This window comes from Mastigoproctus giganteus, chromosome 11, assembly GCF_048544385.1.
Source record: "Mastigoproctus giganteus isolate SK-2022 chromosome 11, ASM4854438v1, whole genome shotgun sequence".
NCBI lineage: Eukaryota > Metazoa > Arthropoda > Arachnida > Uropygi > Thelyphonidae > Mastigoproctus > Mastigoproctus giganteus.
This window is the reverse complement of record NC_143585.1, coordinates 5,030,826-5,054,756: the sequence shown is the minus strand read 5'-3', so window position 1 is coordinate 5,054,756 and position 23,931 is coordinate 5,030,826. Positions and strand designations below refer to the sequence as shown.

The following is a 23,931-nucleotide window of genomic DNA, read 5'->3' as shown; positions in this document are numbered from 1 at the left end:
TGAGAGTAGGAGTGTGCTATAGGCCTAATGACTCTCATAAGTATAATAAGAAACTGTACAGGGAAATAGAGTGGGCCAGTAAATCAGAGAGTCTAATAATGGGAGATTTTAATTTCCCAGATATTGACTGGAATTTGGGGGATGGTCACTCACACACTAGCAGGGCTTTTGTGGATTTATTGGATGATTGTTTTCTACATCAGCATGTTCTGGAGGCAACTAGAGGGAGTAATACTCTTGATTTGATTATCAGCAGTGATTCTTCATGCATTAAGAATCTGCAGATAAATGAACCACTAGGTGGCAGTGATCACAGTGTGCAGAAGTGGGATTTACTCAAAGAGGTAACTACCATTAGGGGTAAAGGGAAGGGTTATTGCTTCCGTAAAGGCGACTACGATGGACTGAGACAGTATTTAAATTCTATACAGTGGGACCAACTGATGATGTTACCAACAGCAAATTTAAAATGGGAAGCATTCAAAGAACTTATCTTGGAAGCTACTAGGCTTTACATACCAACTAAGAAATATTGTTCAAGGTTTAGGCGAAAATGGATGTCAGATGAACTAATGAGGCATATGGCAGAGAAGAAAAATGCATGGGATACTTACAAATTAACACATGACACAGAAGTCTATGGTAGATACAAGTTGATATGCAACCAAGTTACAAAGGAGGTTAGGCAGGCGAAGGCAGATTACGAGAAATCCTTGGCAAGGGATGCAAAGAAAAACAGCAAAGAGTTCTTTACTTATGTAAACTCTAGAAGGAAGGGGATGAATCAGATTGGTCCACTTGATAATGATGGGTCAACTGTTGATGATCCTGCTCAGGTAGCTAACAAACTAAATGAATATTTTGCATCGACATTCACACATGAAGAGTTATTCAGCGAGGGGAATGCCAGAGGTGTATTCAACTCTAGCAGTAAGCTACAGAATCTTGAAATAACTGGGAGTAAAGTGGAGGAGAAATTGTTGAAGATAAACTCAAGAAAGGCCCCCGGGGTGGATGGGATCTATCCAGTTATATTAAAGGAGGCAGCAAAGGAAGTAAGCAAACCCTTAGCCATAATTATGACAGCTTCCTTGGACTCAGGGGAGGTACCCATAGACTGGAAATGTGCAAATATGACCCCAATTCACAAAGGAGGATCAAAGGCTGACACAAGTAATTATAGACCTGTGAGCTTAACTTCTGTTCCAGGAAAATTAATGGAGGCACTGGTTAAAGAAGCAATGCAGGATCATTTAGACAAGACTTCAGTTATAGCTCGGACACAGCATGGTTTTGTTAAGGGGAAGTCTTGCCTGACCAATTTGATTGGATACTATGATGCAGTCACAAAAGAACTGGATGCAGGGAATAGCTTTGATATTATATACTTGGATCTTAGAAAGGCTTTTGATACTGTTGCACATGGAAGACTGCTACACAAATTGGAGCAGTGTGACATTGGAGGCAAATTGCTACTATGGATAAAGGGGTGGTTGAGGGGGAGAAGACAGAGCGTGGTAATCAATGGACACTGCTCGTCGTGGACTAACGTTATTAGCGGAGTCCCTCAGGGCTCAGTGTTGGGTCCATTATTGTTTTCTGTATTTATAAATGATATTGATGATGGTATATTAAGCTTAATGTCCAAGTTTGCAGAAGATACAAAGGTTGTCAGGGTTGTCAAGGGCACTACTGACACTATGCTTCTGCAACAGGATCTGGAAAGGTTGAGCAGATGGCCTGAGAGGTGGCAAATGAAGTTTAACATTGACAAATGTAAAGTACTACACATGGGAAACAGCAACCCCAGAGCAACGTATCAACTCTGTGGTACTACACTGACAGTGGTAGAGAATGAAAGGGACTTGGGGGTGGTTGTGCAGCCAGATATTAGCATTAGCATTAGCATTAGTAGAGGCATTTGATGCAAGAAAGCAAGCTTATGCAGCATCAGCCAAAAAAAAAAAAAAAAAAAAAACCCACTTCCACTTCACCCCTCTGTTCGTTCAAAATACCTGTCCAGCTGAGCCTTAAACTTATTTAGGCTATCAACCTCCACCACAAGGGATGGCAGTCTGTTCCACCAACCAACCACCCGCTGGCTAAAGGCAAATTTCCGCACGTCTATCCTACATCTGTCTTTCCTCAATTTGAATTTATGCCCTCTCAGGTGATTTTTCTGAGCTAGAGGAAGAATCCCATCAGCATTGAGCATGCTTAAACCATTCAAGGCTTTATACACCTCTATCAGATCACCTCGCTGGTGCCTAGTCTCCAGACACTGTAATTTGCAAAACTTAAGCCTTTCTTCGTAAGAGCACCTCTTTGTTCCATTCACTAATCTTATTGCCCTTCTCTGTAGTTCCAGCAGCTCTACATCCTTCTTGAAATGAGGCCTCCAGACCTGTATACAGTACTCTAGGTGTGGCCTGACCATTGCCTTATACAATGGAATAATCACCTCCTTATCCCTGCTGGAAAAATTCCTGTATATCATTGACAATACTCCATGAGCTACTCTTGCAGCCCGTCTGCACTGCTCAGAGAACTTCATATCTGCCTGCACAATCACCCCCAAGTCCCTTTCATTCTCTACCACTGAAGATATGAAGTTCTCTGAGCAGTGCAGACGGGCTGCAAGAGTAGCTCATGGAGTAATGTCAATGATATACAGGAATTTTTCCAGCAGGGATAAGGAGGTGATTATTCCCTTGTATAATGCAATGGTCAGGCCACACCTAGAATACTGTATACAGGTCTGGAGGCCTCATTTCAAGAAGGACGTAGAGCTGCTGGAACGAGTACAGAGAAGGGCAACAAGATTAGTGAATAGAACAAAGGGGTGCTCTTACGAAGAAAGGCTTAAGTTTTGCAAATTACAATGTCTGGTGACTAGGCACCAGCGAGGTGATCTGATAGAGGTGTATAAAGCCTTGAATGGTTTGAGCATGCTCAATGCAGGTGGGATTCTTCCTCTTGCTCAGAATAATCACCTGAGAGGGCATAAATTCAAATTGAGAAAAGATGTAGGATAGACGTGCGGAAATTTGCCTTTAGCCAGCGGGTGGTTGGTTGGTGGAAAAGACTTCCATCCCTTGTCGTGGAGGTTGATAGCCTAAATAAGTTTAAGGCTCAGCTGGACAGGTATTTTGAACGAACAGAGGGGTGAAGTGGAAATGGGTTTTTTTTTTTTTGTTTTTTTTGGCTGATGCTGCATAAGCTTGCTTTCTTGCATCATATGCCTCTACTAATGCTAAAGTTTGCTTTCTTGCATCATATGCCACTACTAATACTACTACTACTACTAATAATAATAATAATAATAATAATATAAAAAATGTTGAAAGATGCTGGCTGTTTAAAGAAATAAAATGGTAGTAAACAAGAAATAAAATTTAGAGAGAGATAAAAACAATTAAAGAGAATGGGGAATGCTATCATCAGAATGAGAGAGGGAGAATACTATTTAATTGCCAATATTACATTATTTGCAATTAAAAAGTTATTATTATTATTATTAGCTACATAGTGCAAGGAAGCCTGTTGTATGCTGCACCAGCCAAAAAAAAAAAAAAAAAAATTCCCTGAGTTACCCAGAGAGAGAGAGAAAAGTAAAAGGGAATCACCAAGAAAGAGAAGAATGGTGATATCCAGCTCAGTACCCAGCGTGTGCCAAGCCCATACTCACAAGATGTGAGCCCCTGTTGAATGAATAGCAATTTTCCCAAAAATTGTGAATTATAAAGCTGTTATCTCTGTTTTATCCTTCGTGTATCAGCTATTTGATTAATGTGGTATTAGTATTGGTAGAAGAAAATAATACAAGAATGCAAGATTTGGTATTAGTATTGGTAGAAGAAAATAATACAAGAATGCAAGATTTTATAAAACGTTGGCAAAAAAAATAAAAAAACTACTCCTCCTTATCTGTCCACCCCCCTCTAATAATGGGTCTAATTCTTGCTTTAATTTATTCAAAATATTCACTTCCACATCACTACATGGAAGTTTGTAATTGAGTTTCTTGAATATTTTAGAATTACAACCCTAATCTAATAGATTTTGAAACTGTTACTGCTATTTCAGCTCTATTAAGAAGAGGAACTGCATGTAAATACCTGGAAAAGTTTGAGGATGCAAAAGTTGCCTTTGAAGAGACACTTTGCTTAGATCCTGAAAATAAAACAGCTCAGGTAAAATCTATAAATATTTAGCTTACCTTGACTGATACCTATCATTTATGTAATTATCTTAGGCTCTCATAAGTAAAGCAAAAGGCTCAAGCTAATCGGAGTGCTGTGGATCAGAGGAGAACTTAGGGGGGCAGTTGCCCTCTGAATCACAGCCTTTTAAAATGCACTGCTTGCATGATGTTTGTGGAGCAATCGGGTACGGGACATGATATTGCCATGGGGGATGTCTTTGTGTCTGCGCGATGCAAGGAGTGTAACAAAATCAGTTGACAACTCAGCGTTGTTATGGGCCTATATGAGAGTTTGAAGGACAGAGTGGATGCCCTCAGAGGATCTAAATTGGTGAGCCCATCAAGCTCTCAGTTGCCCACATCAACGCCAGAGCTTGCAATTAGTCATCACGCAACACAGCAGCAACTCCCAAGGCAGAATGCGCTGGTCCCACAGGTACTAGAAGTTGTTGGTGACTGTATTCTCAGGGAAACGGGGAACATGCTTTGTAAAAAGGATAGGTGGAACAGGACCAGGGTATGTCTGCCAGGGGCAAAGGTTGATGATGTTGTAGAGCGGATATCATCTTTTAAGGGCACAAAAGGTGATATAGTTGTACACGTTGGCACTAATGATATTAAGAGTAGGAGACCGGCAGAATTACTTAACAAGTACAGGTCACTATTGAAAAAAAGCCGTGAATTAGGGTGGAATTTGAAAGTGTCTGCAATTCTACCCAAGCATGATAGGAGGGAGTATATGATGAGAGCCTTGTCGATCAATTTGGCCTTGCAAAGATTGTGCAAAGCTCAAGGGATAGAATTTTTTCTGCCTGATCTGTACCTGTTAACAGGAGAGACTGCTTCTACAGGGATGGGATACACTTAAATAGAAAGGGTGCAAGAATATTTGCTGATGCTATCGAGGCAGTGTTAGGTGGGTCGGAAAACTGCTAGCTTGGGGGGGGGATACAAGGACTAATAAATTAACAATAGCCACTGGCAGAGGTGAAAGTGATTCTTGCACTGCTTCTATTGGAATGAGCAGAAGCCTGGAAAACAAGATGCAGGATGTTTCAGAGACTGTTGGGATCATTGAGGTACAAGTAAACACATGGGTTGTGTTAGGGTAGCTAAGAATAGGAACAGATGCATGTATACTTGTGTGTACACCAATGCTAGGAGTTTACTAAATAAATTTGATGAATTTGAGGTATTGCTCAAAGCATCAAAGGCGGATATTTGCAAATTTGCAAACTTTAAGCCTTTCTTCGTTAAGAGCAACCCTTGTTCCATTCACTAATCTTGTTGCCCTTCTCTGTACTCGTTCCAACAGCTCTACATCCTTCTTAAAATGAGGCCTCCACACCTGTATACAGTACTCAAGGTGTGGCCTGATCATTGCCATATATAAGGGGATAATCACCTCCTTATCCCTGCTAGAAAAATTCCTCTATATCATTGACAAGACACTATGAGCTGTTCTTGCAGACCGTCTGCACAGCTCAAAAAACTTCATATCTGTCTGCACAATTAACCCCAGGTCCTTTTCGTTCTCTACCACTGTCAGTGTAGTACCACACAGTTGATAAGTCACTCTGGGGTTGCTGCTTCCGATATGTAGTATTTTCATATGTCAAAGTCAAACTTCGTTTGCCAACTCTCAACCCATCTTCTCAAATTTTCTAGATCCTGTTGCAGCAGTGTAATGTCATTAGTGTCCTTAACAACCCTACCAACTTTCGTATCTTCTGCAAACTTGGACATTAACAGGAGATTGTTAACAGGAGAGATTATCTCCTGTTAACAATCCAACTAACTTGGATTGTTAACAGGAGAGACTGCTTCTACAGGGATGGGATACACTTAAATAGAAAGGGTGCAAGAATATTTGCTGATGCTATCGAGGCAGTGTTAGGTGGGTCGGAAAACTGCTAGCTTGGGGGATACAAGGAGAAATAGATTAACAGTACCCACTGGCAGAGGAGAAAGTGATTCTTGCACTGCTTCTAATGGAATGAGCAGAAGCCCGGAAAACAAGATGGAGGATATTTCAGAGACTGCTGGGAATCATTGCGATACAAGTAAACACATGGGTTGTGTTAGGGTAGCTAAGAATAGGAACAGGTGCATGTATACTTGCATGTACACCAATGTTAGGGGTTTAGTAAATAAATTTGATGAATATGAGGTATTGCTCAAAGTATCAAAGGCAGATATTGTTGGGATATCAGAGATGTGGTGTCACACAGATATAAGCAATGCAGAACTGGAATTTGGCGAGTACGTCTACAGAAAGGATAGCAGGGGACGAGGGGTTATGCTATTAGTTAAGAAACACATAAAATCCAAGGAAGTGAAGCCAGTCGACATCACTGGACAGTGCAGTGTCGAGTCAGTTTGGGTGATATAAGCATTGTGAGATCAAAATTGAGAGTAGGAGTGTGCTATAGGCCTAATGACTCTGATGAGTATAATTAGAAACTGTACAGAGAAACAGAGTGGACCAGTAAATCAGAGAGTCTTATAATGGTGGATTTTAATTGTGGGTTGGCCACTCACATACTAGCAAGGCTTTTTTGGATTTATTGGATGATTGTTTTCTACATCAGCATGTCGGGAGTCAACTAGAGGGAGTAATACTCTTGATTTGATTATCAGTATTGATTCTTCATGCATTAAGAATTTACAGATAAAGGAACCACTAGGTGGCAGTGATCACAGTGTGCTGAAGAGGGATTTACTCAAAGAAGTAACTACCAGTAGGGGCAAAGGGAAGGGTTATTGCTTTGTTAAGGCGACTACAATTGTCTGAGACAGTATTTAAATTGTATACAGTGGGTTGGTCCTGTGGGACCACTGATGATGTTACCAACAGCAAATTCAAAATGGGAAGCATTCAAAAAACATATCTTGGAAGCTACTGGGCTTTACATTCCAACTAAGAAATATTGTTCAAGGTTTAGGCCTAAATGGATGTCAGATGAACTAATGAGACATATGACAGAGAAGAAAAATGCAGGGGATACATATAAATTAACACGTGACACAGAAGCCTTATAAATTACCGTTCATAAACTGCCGCCATTGTTACGTGAAAATTAATCAGTAAATCTATTAATCTTGTCGAACTTCATTGGCAATTAAATTGTACTTTTAACTATACATATAACCACTTAGGTTACGGAACATAAATAATTAGTAAAAATAAATAATTAATACATAACTTGATACGGAAGTTATATAAAGGGACTTCGTAGATAACACTCGTTACTGAAACGCGATACAGCATATCCGGAATTCGATAGCATTAGCTTTGTATAGTATAGGGCATAATATAATATTGTCAATTAATCAGTAGATCTATTAATCTTGTTAAACTTCATTGTCAATTAAATTGTTCTTTTAACTATATATATATAACGACTTAGAGTACAAACGTAACAAATAATTAATACATACTTGATACGGAAGTTATATAAAGGGAACTCGTAGATAACACTCGATACTGATAAATAAATATAGCGTTATAACTGTGTTAAGATACAAGTTTAAGGTTTTAATTTTGTTCTGAAATTGCAATTTACTGACATTTAAATCGAAATCATGACTCTGACCAGAGCAGCAAGCAAAAGGCACAAGCTAATGGGAGTGCTGTGACTCGGGAGAACTGAGGGGGGCAGTTGCCCTCTGAATCACAGCCTTTTAAGATGCACTGTTTGCTTGATGTTTGCGGAGCAATCGGGTACGGGACATGATACTGCCATGGGGGATGTCTTTGTGTGTGCACGATGCAAGGAGTGCAAGGAAATTAGGCGACAACTCGGCGTTGCTATGGGCCTATATGAGACCTTGAAGGACAGGGTGGATGCCCTCGAAGGAAATACATTCAGGGGCCCATCAAGCTCTCAGCTGCCCACATCAACGCCAGAGCTTGCGCTTGGTCATCTTGCAACACAGAGGCAGCCCCCAAGGCAGAATGCGCTGGTCCCACAGGAACTAGTAGTTGTTGCGTGACTCTATTGTCAGGGAAACGGGGAACATGCTTTGTAAAAAGGATAGGTGGAACAGGACCAGGGTATGTCTGCCAGGGGCAAGGGTTGATGACGTTGTAGAGCAGATATCATCTTTTAAGGGCACAAAAGGTGATATAGTTGTACACGTTGGCACTAATGACATTAAGAGTAGGAGACCAGCGGAATTACTTAACAAGTACCGGTCACTGTTGAAAAAAAGCCGTGAAGTAGGGTTAAATTTGAAAGTGTCTGCAATTCTGCCCAGACACGATAGGAGGGAGTATATGATGAGAGCCTTGTCGATCAATTCGGCCTGAAAGATTGTGCAAGGCTCAAGGGGTAGAATTTTTTCAGCCTGGAATGTACTTGTTAACAGGAGAGATTGCTTCTACAGGGATGGGATACACTTAAATAGAAAGGGTGCAAGAATATTTGCTGATGCTATCGAGGCAGTGTTAGGTGGGTCGGAAAACTGCTAGCTTGGGGGGAGACAAAGACTAATGGATTAGCAGTAGCCACCGGCAGAGGTGAAAGAGATTCTTGCACTGCTTCTATTGAATGAGCAGAGGCCTGAAAAACAAGATGCAGGATATTTCAGAGACTGCTGGAAGTCATTGTGATACAAGTAAACACATGGGTTGTGTTAGGGTAGCTAAGAATAGAAACAAGTGCAGGTATACTTGCGTGTACACCAATGCTAGGAGTTTAGTAAATAAATTTGATGAATTTGAGGTATTGCTCAAAACATCAAAGGCAGATATTGTTGGGATATCAGAGACGTGGTGTCACACAGATATAGGGAATGCAGAACTGGAATTTGGGGAGTACAATGTGTATAGAAAGGATAGACAGGACAGGAGGGGAGGAGGGGTTATGCTATTAGTTAAAAAACACATAAAATCCAAGGAAGTGAAGCCAGTCGACATTGATGGACAGGGCAGTGTCGAGTCAGTTTGGTGTGACATAAGCATGGGTAAATCAAAATTGAGAGTAGGAGTGTGTTATAGGCCTAATGACTCTGATGAGTATAATAAGATACTGTACAGGGAAATAGAATGGGCCAGTAAATCAGAGAGTCTTATAATGGGGGATTTTAATTTCCCAGATATTGACTGGAATTTGTGGGTTGGTCACCCACACACTAGCAGGGCTTTTGTGGATTTATTGGATGATTGTTTTCTACATCAACATATTCGGGAGGCAACTAGAGGGAGTAATACTCTAGATCTGATTATCAGTAGTGATTCTTCATGTATTAAGAATCTGCAGATAAAGGAACCACTAGGTGGCAGTGATCACAGTCTGCTGAAGTGGGATTTACTCAAGGAGGTAACTACCATCAGAGGCAAAGGGAAGGGTTTTTGCTTTCATAAAGGCGACTATGATGGTCTGAGACAGTATTTAAATTCTATACAGTGGGACCAACTGATGATGTTACCAACAGCAAATTCAAAATGGGAATCATTCAAGGAACTAATCTTGGAAGCTACCAGGCTTTACATACCAACCAAGAAATATTGTTCAAGGTTCAGGCTTAATGGTTGTCAGATGAACTAATGAGACATATGGAAGAGAAGAAAAATGCATGGGATACATACAAATTAATGGGTGACATGGAAGCCTATGATAGATATAAGTTGGTCTGTAACCAAGTCACAAAGCAGATTAAGATTAGGCAGGCAAAGGCAGATTATGAGAAATCCTTGGCAAAGGACGCAAAGAAAAACAGAAAAGAGTTCTTTACCTATTTAAACTCAAGACGGAAAGGGATGAATCAGATTGGTCCACTGGATGTTGATGGTTCAACAGTTGAGGATCCTGCTCAGGTGGCTAACAATCTAAACGAGTATTTTGCATCTACATTCACACATGAGGAGTTATTCAGGAAGGGAATGTCGTAGGTGAAGTAAACATTGGCAGTGAGCTAGATTATTTTCTAATAACTGAGGGGAAAGTGGAGGAAGAAATTGCTGAGGATAAACATAAAAAAGGCACCAGGGGTGGATGGGATCTATCCAGTTATATTAAAGGAGGCAGCAAAGGAAGTAAGCAAACCCCTAGCCATAATTATGAGAGCTTCTTTGGACTCAGGGGAGGTACCCATGGACTGGAGATGTGCAAATGTAACCCCAATTCACAAAGGAGGATCAAAGGCTGACACAAGTAATTACAGACCTGTTAGTTTAACTTCGGTTCCAGGAAAATTAATGGAGGCACTGGTTAAAGAAGCACTGCAGGATCATCTGGACAAGAATTCAGTTATAGCTCAGACACAGCATGGTTTTGTTAAGGGCAGGTCTTGTCTGATCAATTTGATTGGATACTATGATGTAGTCACAAAAGAACTGGATGCAGGGAATAACTTTGATATTATATATTTGGATCTTAGAAAGGCTTTTGATACTGTTGCGCATGGAAGACTGCTGCACAAATTGGAGAAGTGTGGCATTGTAGGCAAATTGCTGCTATGGATAAAGGGATGGTTGAGTGGCAGAAGACAGAGAGTGGTAATCAATGGACACTGCTCAACGTGGACTAATGTTATTAGTGGAGTTCCTCAGGGTTCAGTGTTGGGTCCATTGTTGTTTTCTGTATTTATAAATGATATTGATGATGGTGTATCAAGCTTAATGTCCAAGTTTGCAGATGATACCAAGGTTGGCAGGGTTGTTAAGGACACTACTGATACTATGCTGCTGCAACAGGATCTGGAAAGGTTGAGCAGATGGGCTGAGAGGTGGCAAATGAAGTTTAACATTGACAAATGTAAAGTACTACATATGGGAAACAGTAACCCCAGATCAACGTATCAACTCTGTGGTACTACGCTGGCAGTGGTAGAGAATGAAAAGGACCTGGGGGTAATTGTGCAGGCAGATATGAAGTTCTCTGAGCAGTGCAGACGAGCTGCAAGAGTAGCTCATGGTGTCTTGTCAATGATATACAGGAATTTTTCTAGCAGGGATAAGGATGTGATTATTCCCTGTATAAGGCATTGGTCAGGCCACACCTTGAGTACTGTATACAGGTCTGGAGGCCTCATTTCAAGAAGGATGTAGAGCTGCTCGAACGAGTACAGAGAAGGGCAACAAGATTAGTGAATGGAACAAAGGGTTGCTCTTACGAAGAAAGGCTTAAGTTTTGCAAATTACAGAGCCTGGAAACTAGGCATCGGCGAGGTGATCTGATAGAGGTGTATAAGGCTTTGAATTGCTTGAGCATGCTCAATGCCGATGGGATTCTTCCTCTTGCTCAGAATAATCACCTGAGAGGGCATAAATTCAAATTGAGGAAGGACGGATGTCGGATAGATGTGCGGAAATTTGCCTTTAGCCAGCGGGCAGTTGGTTTGTGGAATAGACTCCCATCGCTTGTTGTTGAAGTTGATAGCCTAAATAAATTTAAGGCTCAGCTGGACAGGTATTTCGAACGAACGGAGGGGTGAAATGGGAGTAGTGTTTTTTTTTTTTTTTTTTTGTTTTTTTTTGGCTGATGCTGAATAAGCTTGCTTTCTTGCATCATATGCCTCTACTAATGCTAATGCTAATGCTAAAGTTGAACTGTAACCAAATACAAAGGAGGTTAGGGAGGCAAAGTCAGATTACGAGAAATCTTTGGCAAGGGATGGAAAGAAAAACAATAAAGAGTTCTTTACTTATGTAAACTCTGGAAGGAAGGGGATGAATCAGATTTGTCCACTTCATATTGATGGTTCTACTGTTGATGATCCTGCTCAGGTAGCTAACAAACTAAATGATTATTTTGCATCGACATTCACACATGAGGAGATATTCAGCAAGGGGAATGCCAGAGGTGTATTAAATTCTGGCAGTAAGTTAGATAATCTTGTAATAACTGAGAGTAAAGTGGAGGAGAAATTGTTGAAGTCAACACAAGAAAGGCACCTGGGGTGGATGTGATCTATCCAGTTATATTAAACGAGGCAGCAAAGTAAGTAAGCAAATCCTTTGCCATAATTATAAGAGCTTCCTTGGACACAGGGGAGGTACCCATAGACTGGAGATGTGCAAATGTGACCCCAATTCACAAAGGATGATCAAAGGCTGACACAAGTAATTATAGACCTGTGAGTTTAACTTCTGTTCCAGGAATATTAACGGAGGCACTGGTTAAAGAAGCACTGCAGGATCATCTAGACAAGACTTCAGTTTTAGCTCGGACACAACATGGTTTTGTTAAGGGGAAGTCTTGCCTGACCAATTTTATTGGATACTATGATGCAGTCACAAAAGAACTGGATGCAGGGAATAACTTTGATATTATATACTTGGATCTTAGAAAGGGTTTTGATACTGTTGCACATGTATGACTGCTGCACAAATTGGAGCAGTGTGCCATTGGAGGCAAATTGCTGCTATGGATAAAAGGGAGGTTAAGGGGGAGAAGACAGAGAGTGGTAATCAATGGAAACTGCTCATCCTGGACTAGTTATTAGTGGACCAATTATTATTGTTTTCTGTATTTATAAATAATATTGATGATGGTGTATCAAGCTTAATGTCCAAGTTTGCAGATGATACAAAGGTTGGCAGGGTTGTTAAGGACACTACTGACACTATGCTGCTTCAACAGAATCTGGAAAGGTTGAGCAGATGGGCTGAGAAGCGGCAAATGAAGTTTAACATTGACAAATGTAAAGTACTACATATGGGGAACAGCAAACCCAGACCAACGTATTCACTCTGTGGTACTACACTGACAGTTGTAGGGAATGAAAATAGCCTGGGGGTAATTGTGCAGGCAGATATGAAGTTCTCTGAGCAGTGCAGACGGGCGGCAAGAGTAGCTCACGGTGCCTTGTCAGTGATATACAGGAATTTTTCTAGCAGGGATAAGGAGGTGATTATTACCTTGTATAAGGCAATGGTCAGGCCACAGCTTGAGTACTGTATACTGGTCTGGAGGCCTCATTTCAAGAAGGATGTAGAGCTGCTGGAACGAGGACAGAGAAGGGCAACAAGATTAGTGAATAGAACAAAGGGTTGTGCTTACGAAGAAAGGCTTAAGTTTTGCAAATTACAGTGTCTGTAAACTAGGCACCGGTGAGGTGATCTGATAGAGGTGTATAAAGACTTGAATGGTTTGAGCTTGCTCAATGTGCTGATGGGATTCTTCCTCTTGCTCAGAATAAAAACGTGAGAGGGCATAAATTCTAATTGAGGAAAGACAGATGTAGGATAGGTCTGCGGAAATTTGCCTTTAGCCAGCGGGTAGTTGGTTAGTGGAACAGACTTCCATACCTTGTTGTGGAAGTTGATAGCCTAAATAAATTTAAGGCTCAGCTGGACAGGTATTTTGAACTAACGTAGGGGTGAAGTGGAATTTTTTTTTTTTTTTTGGCAGATTCTCCATAAGCTTGCTTTCTTGCATCATATGCCTCTACTAATGCTAATGCTAATTAAGCTTGATATACCATCATCAATATTACTTATAAATACAGAAAACAATGGACCCAACACTGAACCCTGAGGGAGTCCACTAATACCATTAGTTCACAATGAGCAGTGTCCATTAAATACCACTCCTTGTCTTCTCCCACTCAACCATCCCTTTATCGATAGCAGCAATTTGCCTCCAGTGCCACACTGCTCCAATTTGTGCAGCAATCTTACATGTGCAACAGTATCCAAAGCCTTTTTAAGATCCAAATATATGATATCAAAGTTATTCCCTGCATCCAGTTCCTTTGTGACCACATCATAGTATCCAATCAAATTGGTCAGGAAAGACTTTCCCTTAACAAAACCATGCTGTGTCCAAGCTATAACTGAAGTCTTGTCTAGATGATTGTGCAGTGCTTTTTTAACCAGTGCCTCCATTAATTTTCCTGGAACAGAAGTTAAACTAACAGGTCTATAATTACTTGTGTTGCCCTTTGATCCTCCTTTTGGAATTGGGATCACAGTTGCACATTTCCAGTTCATAGGTACCTGCTCTGAGTCCAAAGAAGCCCTCATGAATATGGCTAAGGGTTTGCTTACTTCCTTTGCTGCCTCCTTTAATATAACTGGATAGATCCCATCCACCCCAGATGCCTTTTTTATGTTTATCTTCAAAAATTTCTCCTCCACTTTCCTCTCAGTTATTACAAAATCATCCAGCTCACTGCCAGAGTTTAACTCACCTCTGGCATTCCCCTCACTGAATAACTCCTCATGGGTGAATGTAGATGCAAAATGCTCATTTAGTTTGTTTGCCACCTGAGCATCATCATCTCTTGCCCCTGGTAGACATACCCTGTTCCTGTTCCACCTATCCTTCTTGCATAGTATATTCCCGTCTCCCCGACAATAGAGTCACCAACAATAACTAGTTCCTGGGGGACCAGTGCATTCTGCCTTGGAGATTGCCTCTATGTTGCCTGATGCACAGGAGTGAGCTCTGCTGTTGAGCTGAGAGCTTGACGGGCCCCCCATATTAATTTCCTCGAGGGCATGTACCCTACACCTCAAGCTCTTATAGATGCCTATCAGAGCACTGAGTTGATGCCTAATTTCTTGACACTCTAGACACCTAGAATACATACAAAGGCATCTTCCTTGGCTAGATCATGTCCAGTTTTAGAAAAGTCAGCAAACATTTCACATTTCGCACAATTTTTTGAGACTGTGATGTATTGGCGAATCACCCCCTTCGTTTCTCCCCCAAGTCACAGTACTCTCGCTAGTCTGTGATCTTTGCTTCACAGCTCTAGTCTGGTCATGATTTCCATTTAAATACAATTTAATTAATAATGAAATTTAATAAGATTAATAATATTTTTGATTAATTGATAAGTAATTCTTCTGGCGGAATTACCTTGCAGTTGCCTTGTCTCTAGACACTGTGATTTGCAAAATTAAGCCTTTTTTCCTAAGAGCAACCCTTGTTCCATTCACTAATTTTGTTGCCCTCCTCTGTACTCGTTCCAACAGCTCTACATCCTTCTTAAAATGAGGCATCCAGACCTGTATACAGTACTCAGGGTAGGGCCTGGCCATTGGCTTATACAAGGGGATAATCACCTCCTTATCCGTGTTAGAAAAAATCCTATATATCATTGACAAGACACTATGAGCTACTCTTGCAAACCATCTGCACTGCTCAGAAAACTTCATATCTCCTTGCACAATTAGCCCCAGGTACTTTTCATTCTCTACCACTGTCACTTTAGTACCACAGAGCTGATATATTACTCTGCGGTGACTGCTTCCCATATGTAGAACTTTACATTTGTCAATGTTAAACTTCATTTGCCACCTTTCAGCCCATCTGCTCAATTTTTCTAGATCCTGTCACAGCAGCGTACTGTCATTAGTGTCATTAACAACCCTGCCAACTTCCGTATCATATGCAAACTTGGACATTAAGCTTGATACACCTTCATCGATATCATTGATAAATATACAAAACAACAATAGGCCAAGCACCAAACCCTGGGGGACTCCACTAATAACATTAGTCCAAGTAGAGCAGTGTCCATTTATTTCCACTCTCTGCCGTCTCCCACTCAACCATCCCTTTATCCATTGTAGCAACTTACCCTTAATGCCATACCTCTTCAATTTGTATAGCAGTCTTCCATGTGCAGCAGTATCAAAAGCCTTCCTGAAATCCAAGTATACGATATTAAAATTATTTTTTACATCCAGGTCCTTTGTGACCACATCATAGTATCAAGTCAACTTGGACAGACAAGACTTCCCCTATGCAAAAAGTTGTAGAAACTATAATGAAACTATAATTCTTAGTTATTCAGAATTATAATTTACAAAGAAACACGTAATTTTCAAGGAACAATGTGTCCAAGAATGTGTCAATAACAGGGGAAAAAAATCCCCAAATCATTATTTTCTTTTAAAAGCTATAAAGAAACCTCAACTCAGTTCAGAAGTGATTGGAAGAAGGGTGCTATTACCTGTATTAAATTAACGATAGAATATGTAAATGCATCTGTCAGCATATGACAGCAACATTTATTTATTATATATATATGCTAAATACAGTATACAGGGTGTCTCAAAAATATTGGTACAATCGTTTAGGGGAGGTAGGTAACATCTAAAGGAATGCGAATTGCATAGGAACCCATAACCGGAAACATCAGGGAAAAGTAGTAGCAGAGGCATGAGAAGCAGAAATGACACAAGACAGTAATTAGTGGCAAACATTTATTTGACATAAGGTTAATAATGGAGTATGAGATGGATGCATTTAGCATTAGCATTAGCATTAGTAGAGGCATTTGATGCAAGAAAGCAAGCTTATGCAGCATCAGCCAAAAAAAAAAAAAAAAAACCACTTCCACTTCACCCCTCTGTTCATTCAAAATACCTGTCCAGCTGAGCCTTAAACTTATTTAGGCTATCAACCTCCACCACAAGGGATGGAAGTCTGTTCCACCAACCAACTACCCGCTGGCTAAAGGCAAATTTCCTCACGTCTATCCTACATCTGTCTTTCCTCAATTTGAATTTATGCCCTCTCAGGTGATTTTTCTGAGCTAGAGGAAGAATCCCATCAGCATTGAGCATGCTTAAACCATTCAAGGCTTTATACACCTCTATCAGATCACCTCGCTGGTGCCTAGTCTCCAGACACTGTAATTTGCAAAACTTAAGCCTTTCTTCGTAAGAGCACCCCTTTGTTCCATTCACTAATCTTGTTGCCCTTCTCTGTACTCGTTCCAGCAGCTCTACATCCTTCTTGAAATGAGGCCTCCAGACCTGTATACAGTACTCTAGGTGTGGCCTGACCATCGCCTTATACAATGGAATAATCACCTCCTTATCCCTGCTGGAAAAATTCCTGTATATCAGTGACAATACTCCATGAGCTACTCTTGCAGCCCGTCTGCACTGCTCAGAGAACTTCATATCTGCCTGCACAACCACCCCCAAGTCCCTTTCATTCTCTACCACTGTCAGTGTTGTACCACAGAGTTGATCGTTGCTCTGGGGTTGCTGTTTCCCATGTGTAGTACTTTACATTTGTCAATGTTAAACTTCATTTGCCACCTCTCAGCCCATCTGCTCAACCTTTCCAGATCCTGTTGCAGCAGCATAGTGTCAGTAGTGTCCTTGACAACCCTGCCAACCTTTGTATCGTCTGCAAACTTGGACATTAAGCCCGATATACCATCATCAATATCATTTATAAATACAGAAAACAATAATGGACCCAACACTGAGCCCTGAGGGACTCCACTAATAACATCAGTCCACGATGAGCAGTGTCCATTGATTACCACTCTCTGTCTTCTCCCCCTCAACCACCCCTTTATCCATAGCAGCAATTTGCCTCCAATGTCACACTGCTCCAATTTGTGTAGCAGTCTTCCATGTGCAACAGTATCAAAAGCCTTTCTAAGATCCAAGTATATAATATCAAAGTTATTCCCTGCATCCAGTTCTTTTGTGACTGCATCATAGTATCTAATCAAGTTGGTCAGGCAAGACTTCCCTTTAACAAAACCATGCTGTGTCTGAGCTATAACTGAAGTCTTGTCTAAATGATCCTGCAGTGCTTCTTTAACCAGTGCCTCCATTAATTTTCCTGGAACAGAAGTTAAGCTCACAGGTCTATAATTACTTGTGTCAGCCTTTGATCCTCCTTTGTGAATTGGGGTCACATTTGCACATTTCCAGTCTATGGGTATGTCGATGCAAAATATTCATTTAGTTTGTTAGCTACCTGAGCAGGATCATCAACACTTGACCCATCATTATCAAGTGGACCAATCTGATTCATCCCCTTCCTTCTAGAGTTTACATAAGTAAAGAACTCTTTGCTGTTTTTCTTTGCATCCCTTGCCAAGGATTTCTCGTAATCTGCCTTCGCCTGCCTAACCTCCTTTGTAACTTGGTTGCATATCAACTTGTATCTATCATAGGCTTCTGTGTCATGTGTTAATTTGTATGTATCCCATGCATTTTTCTTCTCTGCCATATGCCTCATTAGTTCATCTGACATCCATTTTGGCCTAAACCTTGAACAATATTTCTTAGTTGGTATGTAAAGCCTAGTAGCTTCCAAGATAAGTTCTTTGAATGCTTCCCATTTTGAATTTGCTGTTGGTAACATCATCAGTTGGTCCCACTGTATAGAATTTAAATACTGTCTCAGTCCATCGTAGTCGCCTTTACGGAAGCAATAACCCTTCCCTTTACACCTAATGGTAGTTACCTCTTTGAGTAAATCCCACTTCAGCACACTGTGATCACTGCCACCTAGTGGTTCATTTATCTGCAGATTCTTAATGCATGAAGAATCACTGCTGATAATCAAATCAAGAGTATTACTCCCTCTAGTTGCCTCCCGAACATGCTGATGTAGAAAACAATCATCCAATAAATCCACAAAAGCCCTGCTAGTGTGTGAGTAACCAGCCCCCAAAATCCAGTCAATATCTGGGAAATTAAAATCTCCCATTATAAGACACTCTGATTTACTGGCCCACTCTATTTCCCTGTACAGTTCCTTATTATACTCATCAGAGTCATTAGGCCTATAGCACACTCCTACTCTCAATTTTGATCTCCCAATGTTTATGTCACACCAAACTGACTCCACACTGCACTGTCCAGCGATGTCGACTGGCTTCACTTCCTTGGTTTTTATGTGTTTCTTAACTAATAGCATAACACCTCCCCCCTTCCTATCCTGTCTATCCTTTCTGTAGACGTTGTACTCCCCAAATTGCAGTTCCGCATCCCTTATATCTGTGTGACACCACGTCTCTGATATCCCAACAATATCTGCCTTCGATGTTTTGAGCAATACCTCAAATTCATCAAATTTATTTAATAAACTCCTAGCATTGGTGTACACGCAAGTATACCTGCACCTGTTTCTATTCTTAGCTTCCCTAATACAACCCATGTGTTTACTTGTGCCGCAATGGCTCCCAGCAGTCTCTGAAATACCATGCATCTTGTTTTTCAGGCTTCTGCTCATTCTAATAGAAGCAGTGCAAGAATCTCTTTCACCTCTGCCAGTGGCTACTGTCAATCTATTGGTCTTTGTCTCCCCCCAAGCTAGCAGTTTTCCGACCCACCTAACACTGCCTCGATAGCATCAGCAAATATTCTTGCACCCTTTCTATTTAAGTGTATCCCATCCCTGTAGAAGCAATCTCTCCTGTTAACAAGTACAGTCCAGGCTGAAAAAAATTCTACCCCTTGAGCCTTGCACAATCTTTCCAGGGCCGAATTGATCGACAAGGCTCTCATCATATACTCCCTCCTATCGTGTCTGGGCAGAATTGCAGACACTTTCAAATTCAACCCTAATTCTCGGCTTTTGTTCAACAGTGACCTGTACTTGTTAAGTAATTCTGCCGGTCTCCTACTCTTAATATTATTAGTGCCAACGTGTACAACTATATCACCTTTTGTGCCCTTAAAAGATGATATTCGCTCTACAACGTCATAAACCTTTGCCCCTGGCAGACATACCCTGGTCCTGTTGTACCTATCTTTTTTACAAAGCATGTTCCCCGTTTCCCTGACAATAGAGTCACCAACAACTACTAGTTCCTTCGGGACCAGCGCATTCTGCCTTGGGGGTTGTCTCTGTGTCACACGATGCCCAAGTGCAAGCTCTGGCGTTGATGTGGGCAGCTGAGAGCTTGATGGGCCCCTCAATTTAGTTTCTTCGAGGGCATCCACCCTGTCCTTCAAGCTCTCATATAGGCCCATAAGAACGCCGAGTTGTTGCCTGATATCGAAACACTCCTTGCATCGCGCACACACAAAGACATCCCCCTTGGCAGTATCATGTCCCGTACCCGATTGCTCTGCAAACATCAAGCAAACAGTGCATTTTATAAGGCTGTGAGTCAGAGGACAACTGCCCCCCTCAGTTCTGCTCTGAGCCACAGCACTTCCATTAGCTTGAGCCTTTTGCTTTGCTGCTCTTGTCTGAGTCATGATTCTATTAATTTATTAATTAATTATGTTATTAATTATACTACGTTTGTAATCTAAGTCGTTATATGTATTTATTTAAACGTACAATTTAACTGCTAACGAAGTTCAACTAACGCTGTCTAGTACGGTATCACAATGGCGGGAAAATTACTAACGGTAGTTACGAACACGTGGAAACCCTTACCGATACTTTTACAAGGCCGAGTATAGAATAAATACACCAAATTAATCAACAAATCACAAAATAATGTTATACACCTAATTCTGTTTTTACACGATAGATACGTTCCTGAAAAATACGTGTAAAAAAAATTCGTGTAAAAAAAGACATTGTATTTATGGAAGAAAAGAAGATTGGTTCCGAATCTAAAAAAATCAGTAAAAATAATTAAAAAAAAACACATAAAATAGTCGTTTTAAGCTTATTATTTTATTTCAACAAAATACACATGTAATAATATGTAATTAAAATGTACTAAAATAAATTTGTATGCATATGAAATGAAAAAAAATTCTTCATGAACAAAAAAAATCTGTTTTACACATAACAAGATTTTATTAATTTTCACTTTCTGATAATAAATGGCGCATACGTTTGCGTACGACTGGAATATCACTGCCATCACTAGAAATGTTGTGGACATCGTCTTCTTCCTCTATTAATGAAATTCTTTCTGTGATCTCTTCAGCAAAATCAGCACGAGTCTCCTCTGGTGCTGATGTTTCACCGGTTTTACGAACGAATTCAGTTATTAATCGTTGTGTTCATGTTTTGGTTAGGCCGTTATATAATTCTCTGTAAGAGGCTGTCAACAACTTCAGTTCACGTTGAAACTTCCCAGCGCGTTCCTCATTAGGGTCATGTTTGACAAAATGATTACCTAATTTTCTGGCCAGTTCCAGACCTTCTTTTATTAAATCTGCATTTAGAACAGGATCATTTTCTTCATTATCACTACGTTCTGTGGGATAAGGAGTCCCAAGGACAACCTCTAATATTTCGTCTCCTTTTAGGGCTTTGTCGGTTAACAATTCATCAATATCTTCAAACGATAGATCATCGAATCCTTCTCCACCAATTTTGTGTGCCATTGTAATGATGTTGGGAAATTCGGTCGTATTAGAGTTGATGGGATCTTTGCTTTTTATACATTGTGGCCAAACCGCTTTTCAACACGCATTTAAAGTTGCTGTTTTTAATTTAGTTAACGCTAATCCAACTTGATTGATACAATCCATAATTGAGAATTTCTTCCACACATCAATGACTGTTAGTGTTTCATCATTCAGTTTGTCCAAAACGTGTTGGAATGTTCGTTTTACGTAGTATGTTTTAATTGTCGCAGTTATACCTTGGTCTAGCGGTTGTATCAAAGATGTAGTATTAGGTTGCAGAAATAAAATTTGTACGTTTGGGTGTTCCAAGACAAGGATGGCCGGGTGCATTGTCAAGAATCAGAAGAACTTTAAATTCGAGACCTTTCAAATATAACGTCTGACTTCTGGGACGAAACATTTGTTGAACCATTCTGTAAAAATAGTAGTGGTCACCCAGGCCTTCTTGTTTGCCATCCAGTGAACAGGCAGTTTATTGATATCTACGCCTTTCATTGAACGTGGGTTTAGGGCTCGATTTACCAGCAGTGGTTTCAACATACGATCTCCTGAAGCGTTGGAGGAAAATAATAAGGTCACACGATCCTTAGCTACCTTAAAACCACCAGCAGTTTTCTGCGATTTGGCTACATACGTTCTGTTCGGCATTCGTTTCCAGAAGAAACCAGTTTCATCTGCATTCCACACTTGATCAGGAGTGTATCCTTCATCTTCAATAATTTTTGCAAGTTCCTGCGGGAATACTTTAGCAGCCGATTCATCTGCAGATGCAGTTTCACCTTTAATTTTTATATTATGAAGAGCATTCCTTTTAAGAAACCCTGTCATCCAACCTGTACTCGCAGAAAATTCATACTTTCTGAGGGGCGTCTCCGTAGCCAGGTGGGAAGGAGCAGCAGTGCGTAGCACACGCTTCTTGATTAGACCGGGGTTCAAGCCCGTCACCACCAAATATGGAGGATGCGGAAAGGTCAGAGAATGACCACCGCATATCCCGGAGCAATATGGCCTTAGTTGCTAATGCTCCTAAAAAAAAAAAAAAACCAAACCAAAAACCATACTTTCTGTTTAACTGAGATGAAGTGCTTGGCTCCTTTTCTTTAATCTGTCTGTAAATTCTTAGTGCTGTTTGCTTGATGGCATTTCCATCTACTGGTACTCTTTTTTTGTGACTGATCTTCTATCCATATTACCAGGGCCTTTTCCATTTTTTCCTTGACAATATCTCTTGTATATGATGATGAATTAACACTTACTTTTGTTCCAGAACATACCGACTTCCTAATTGCAGCTTCATTTTTCTTAATAGTTCTTATGGTAACTTCATGTACACCAAAATGCTTTCCTACAGACGTAGCCCCTTGTCCAGTTGCAAGACGATCTAAAATTTGAATTTTAAGTTCCAAAGAAATGGCTTTCCTTTTCATTTTGGTAATAGGCGAATTATTCGACATTATATAAGGGCTACCGAAAAATATCTCAGTTATAATTAATAAAAAACAGGTATGAAAATTTTGTAAACTTACAATTTATTGACTATCGGCAAAATTAATAAATTTATATGTGCACAAATTTCACTAAAGATTCTTTCACTTTGAAATAGAGCTTACTACTACATGTCTGCCGAAGATACAATGCACGAATACCGTAGATGTGCACCAAATTCAATAAAAACGTTGATGATTCATAGATACCTAGCCGTACACATTGGTAAGCAAAAGCACGCGTTTCAAAACGCATACACTAGCTGTTATCCAATCTATTGGTGCGTAATATAGAAATGATACTAATATGCCACAAATAAAAAAAAATTTCTTAGAATTTAGGCAAAAAAAAATTCATAGAAATCGTGTTAAATCAAAATGACTCGCGTAAAAAGAGAATGAAATATTTATTTTGAATTCGTGTTAAATCAAATTCGTGTAAAAAAAGTTCGTGCAAAAACAGAATTAGGTGTACTACTAAATTTAAATCAAAAGTTTTATAAAAACAATAATTTCAAATCAATAAATAAGAAAAATCCACTTAGCGGCTTGATGTTGTTAGTGGCATGAAATGTTGTAACATTTCATGATGTTACAACAGATGCTCGAAGGTTACACCATGAGACGCGATGCATGCGTGACACCATGCTGTGTCGGTGCACGCGATGCATGCGTGACACCATGCTGTGTCGGTGCACGCGATGCATGCGTGACACCGACGCAGCTTGGATTGGTGGACACACCTGGAGTTTCTTTGACAGTAGCAGCAGCACAGACGAGATCCATTTCCGTCTCCACAGGCAATTCATACACGATAGATTTGAGTACCCCCACAGAAAGAAATCAAGGCTCGATAAATCAGGTGAGCATGGGGGGAGCAGGCAACGGGTCCACCACGGCAAATCCCTCAATGCCCAAAACGCTTGTTCAAATGGTCATGAACACAGTTTCCATAATGGGCAGGCACCCCGTCATATTGAAACAAAATGTTGCGTCTCACATTTGCTAGAACATCGTCAAGTAACCCTGGTAGAACTTGTTCAAGAAAGATCTGATATTTAGCAGAGTTCATGCGGGATGGAAACAGGTATGGGCTGACTAAGCAGTCACCAACCATACCTGCCCACACATTTATTGCGAAGCGATGTTGTGCGACATGTGGGCGCACACCGTGTGCCCACACATGAGCATTGTGCTGATTG

At 40.5% G+C, this 23,931-nt stretch overlaps 1 protein-coding gene across 1 annotated transcript in view; it reads left to right on the top strand.

The window, feature by feature from the left end:
- Spag1 (Spag1 axonemal dynein assembly factor) overlaps nucleotides 1–23,931 on the top strand; it is a 213,942-nt gene that overhangs the window by 145,090 nt on the left and 44,921 nt on the right. Inside the window, exon 9 of the mRNA XM_090385194.1 lies at nucleotides 4,087–4,193. Coding sequence (XP_090241320.1) covers nucleotides 4,087–4,193 — 107 coding nt within the window. The remainder of the gene's footprint in view (nucleotides 1–4,086; nucleotides 4,194–23,931) is intronic.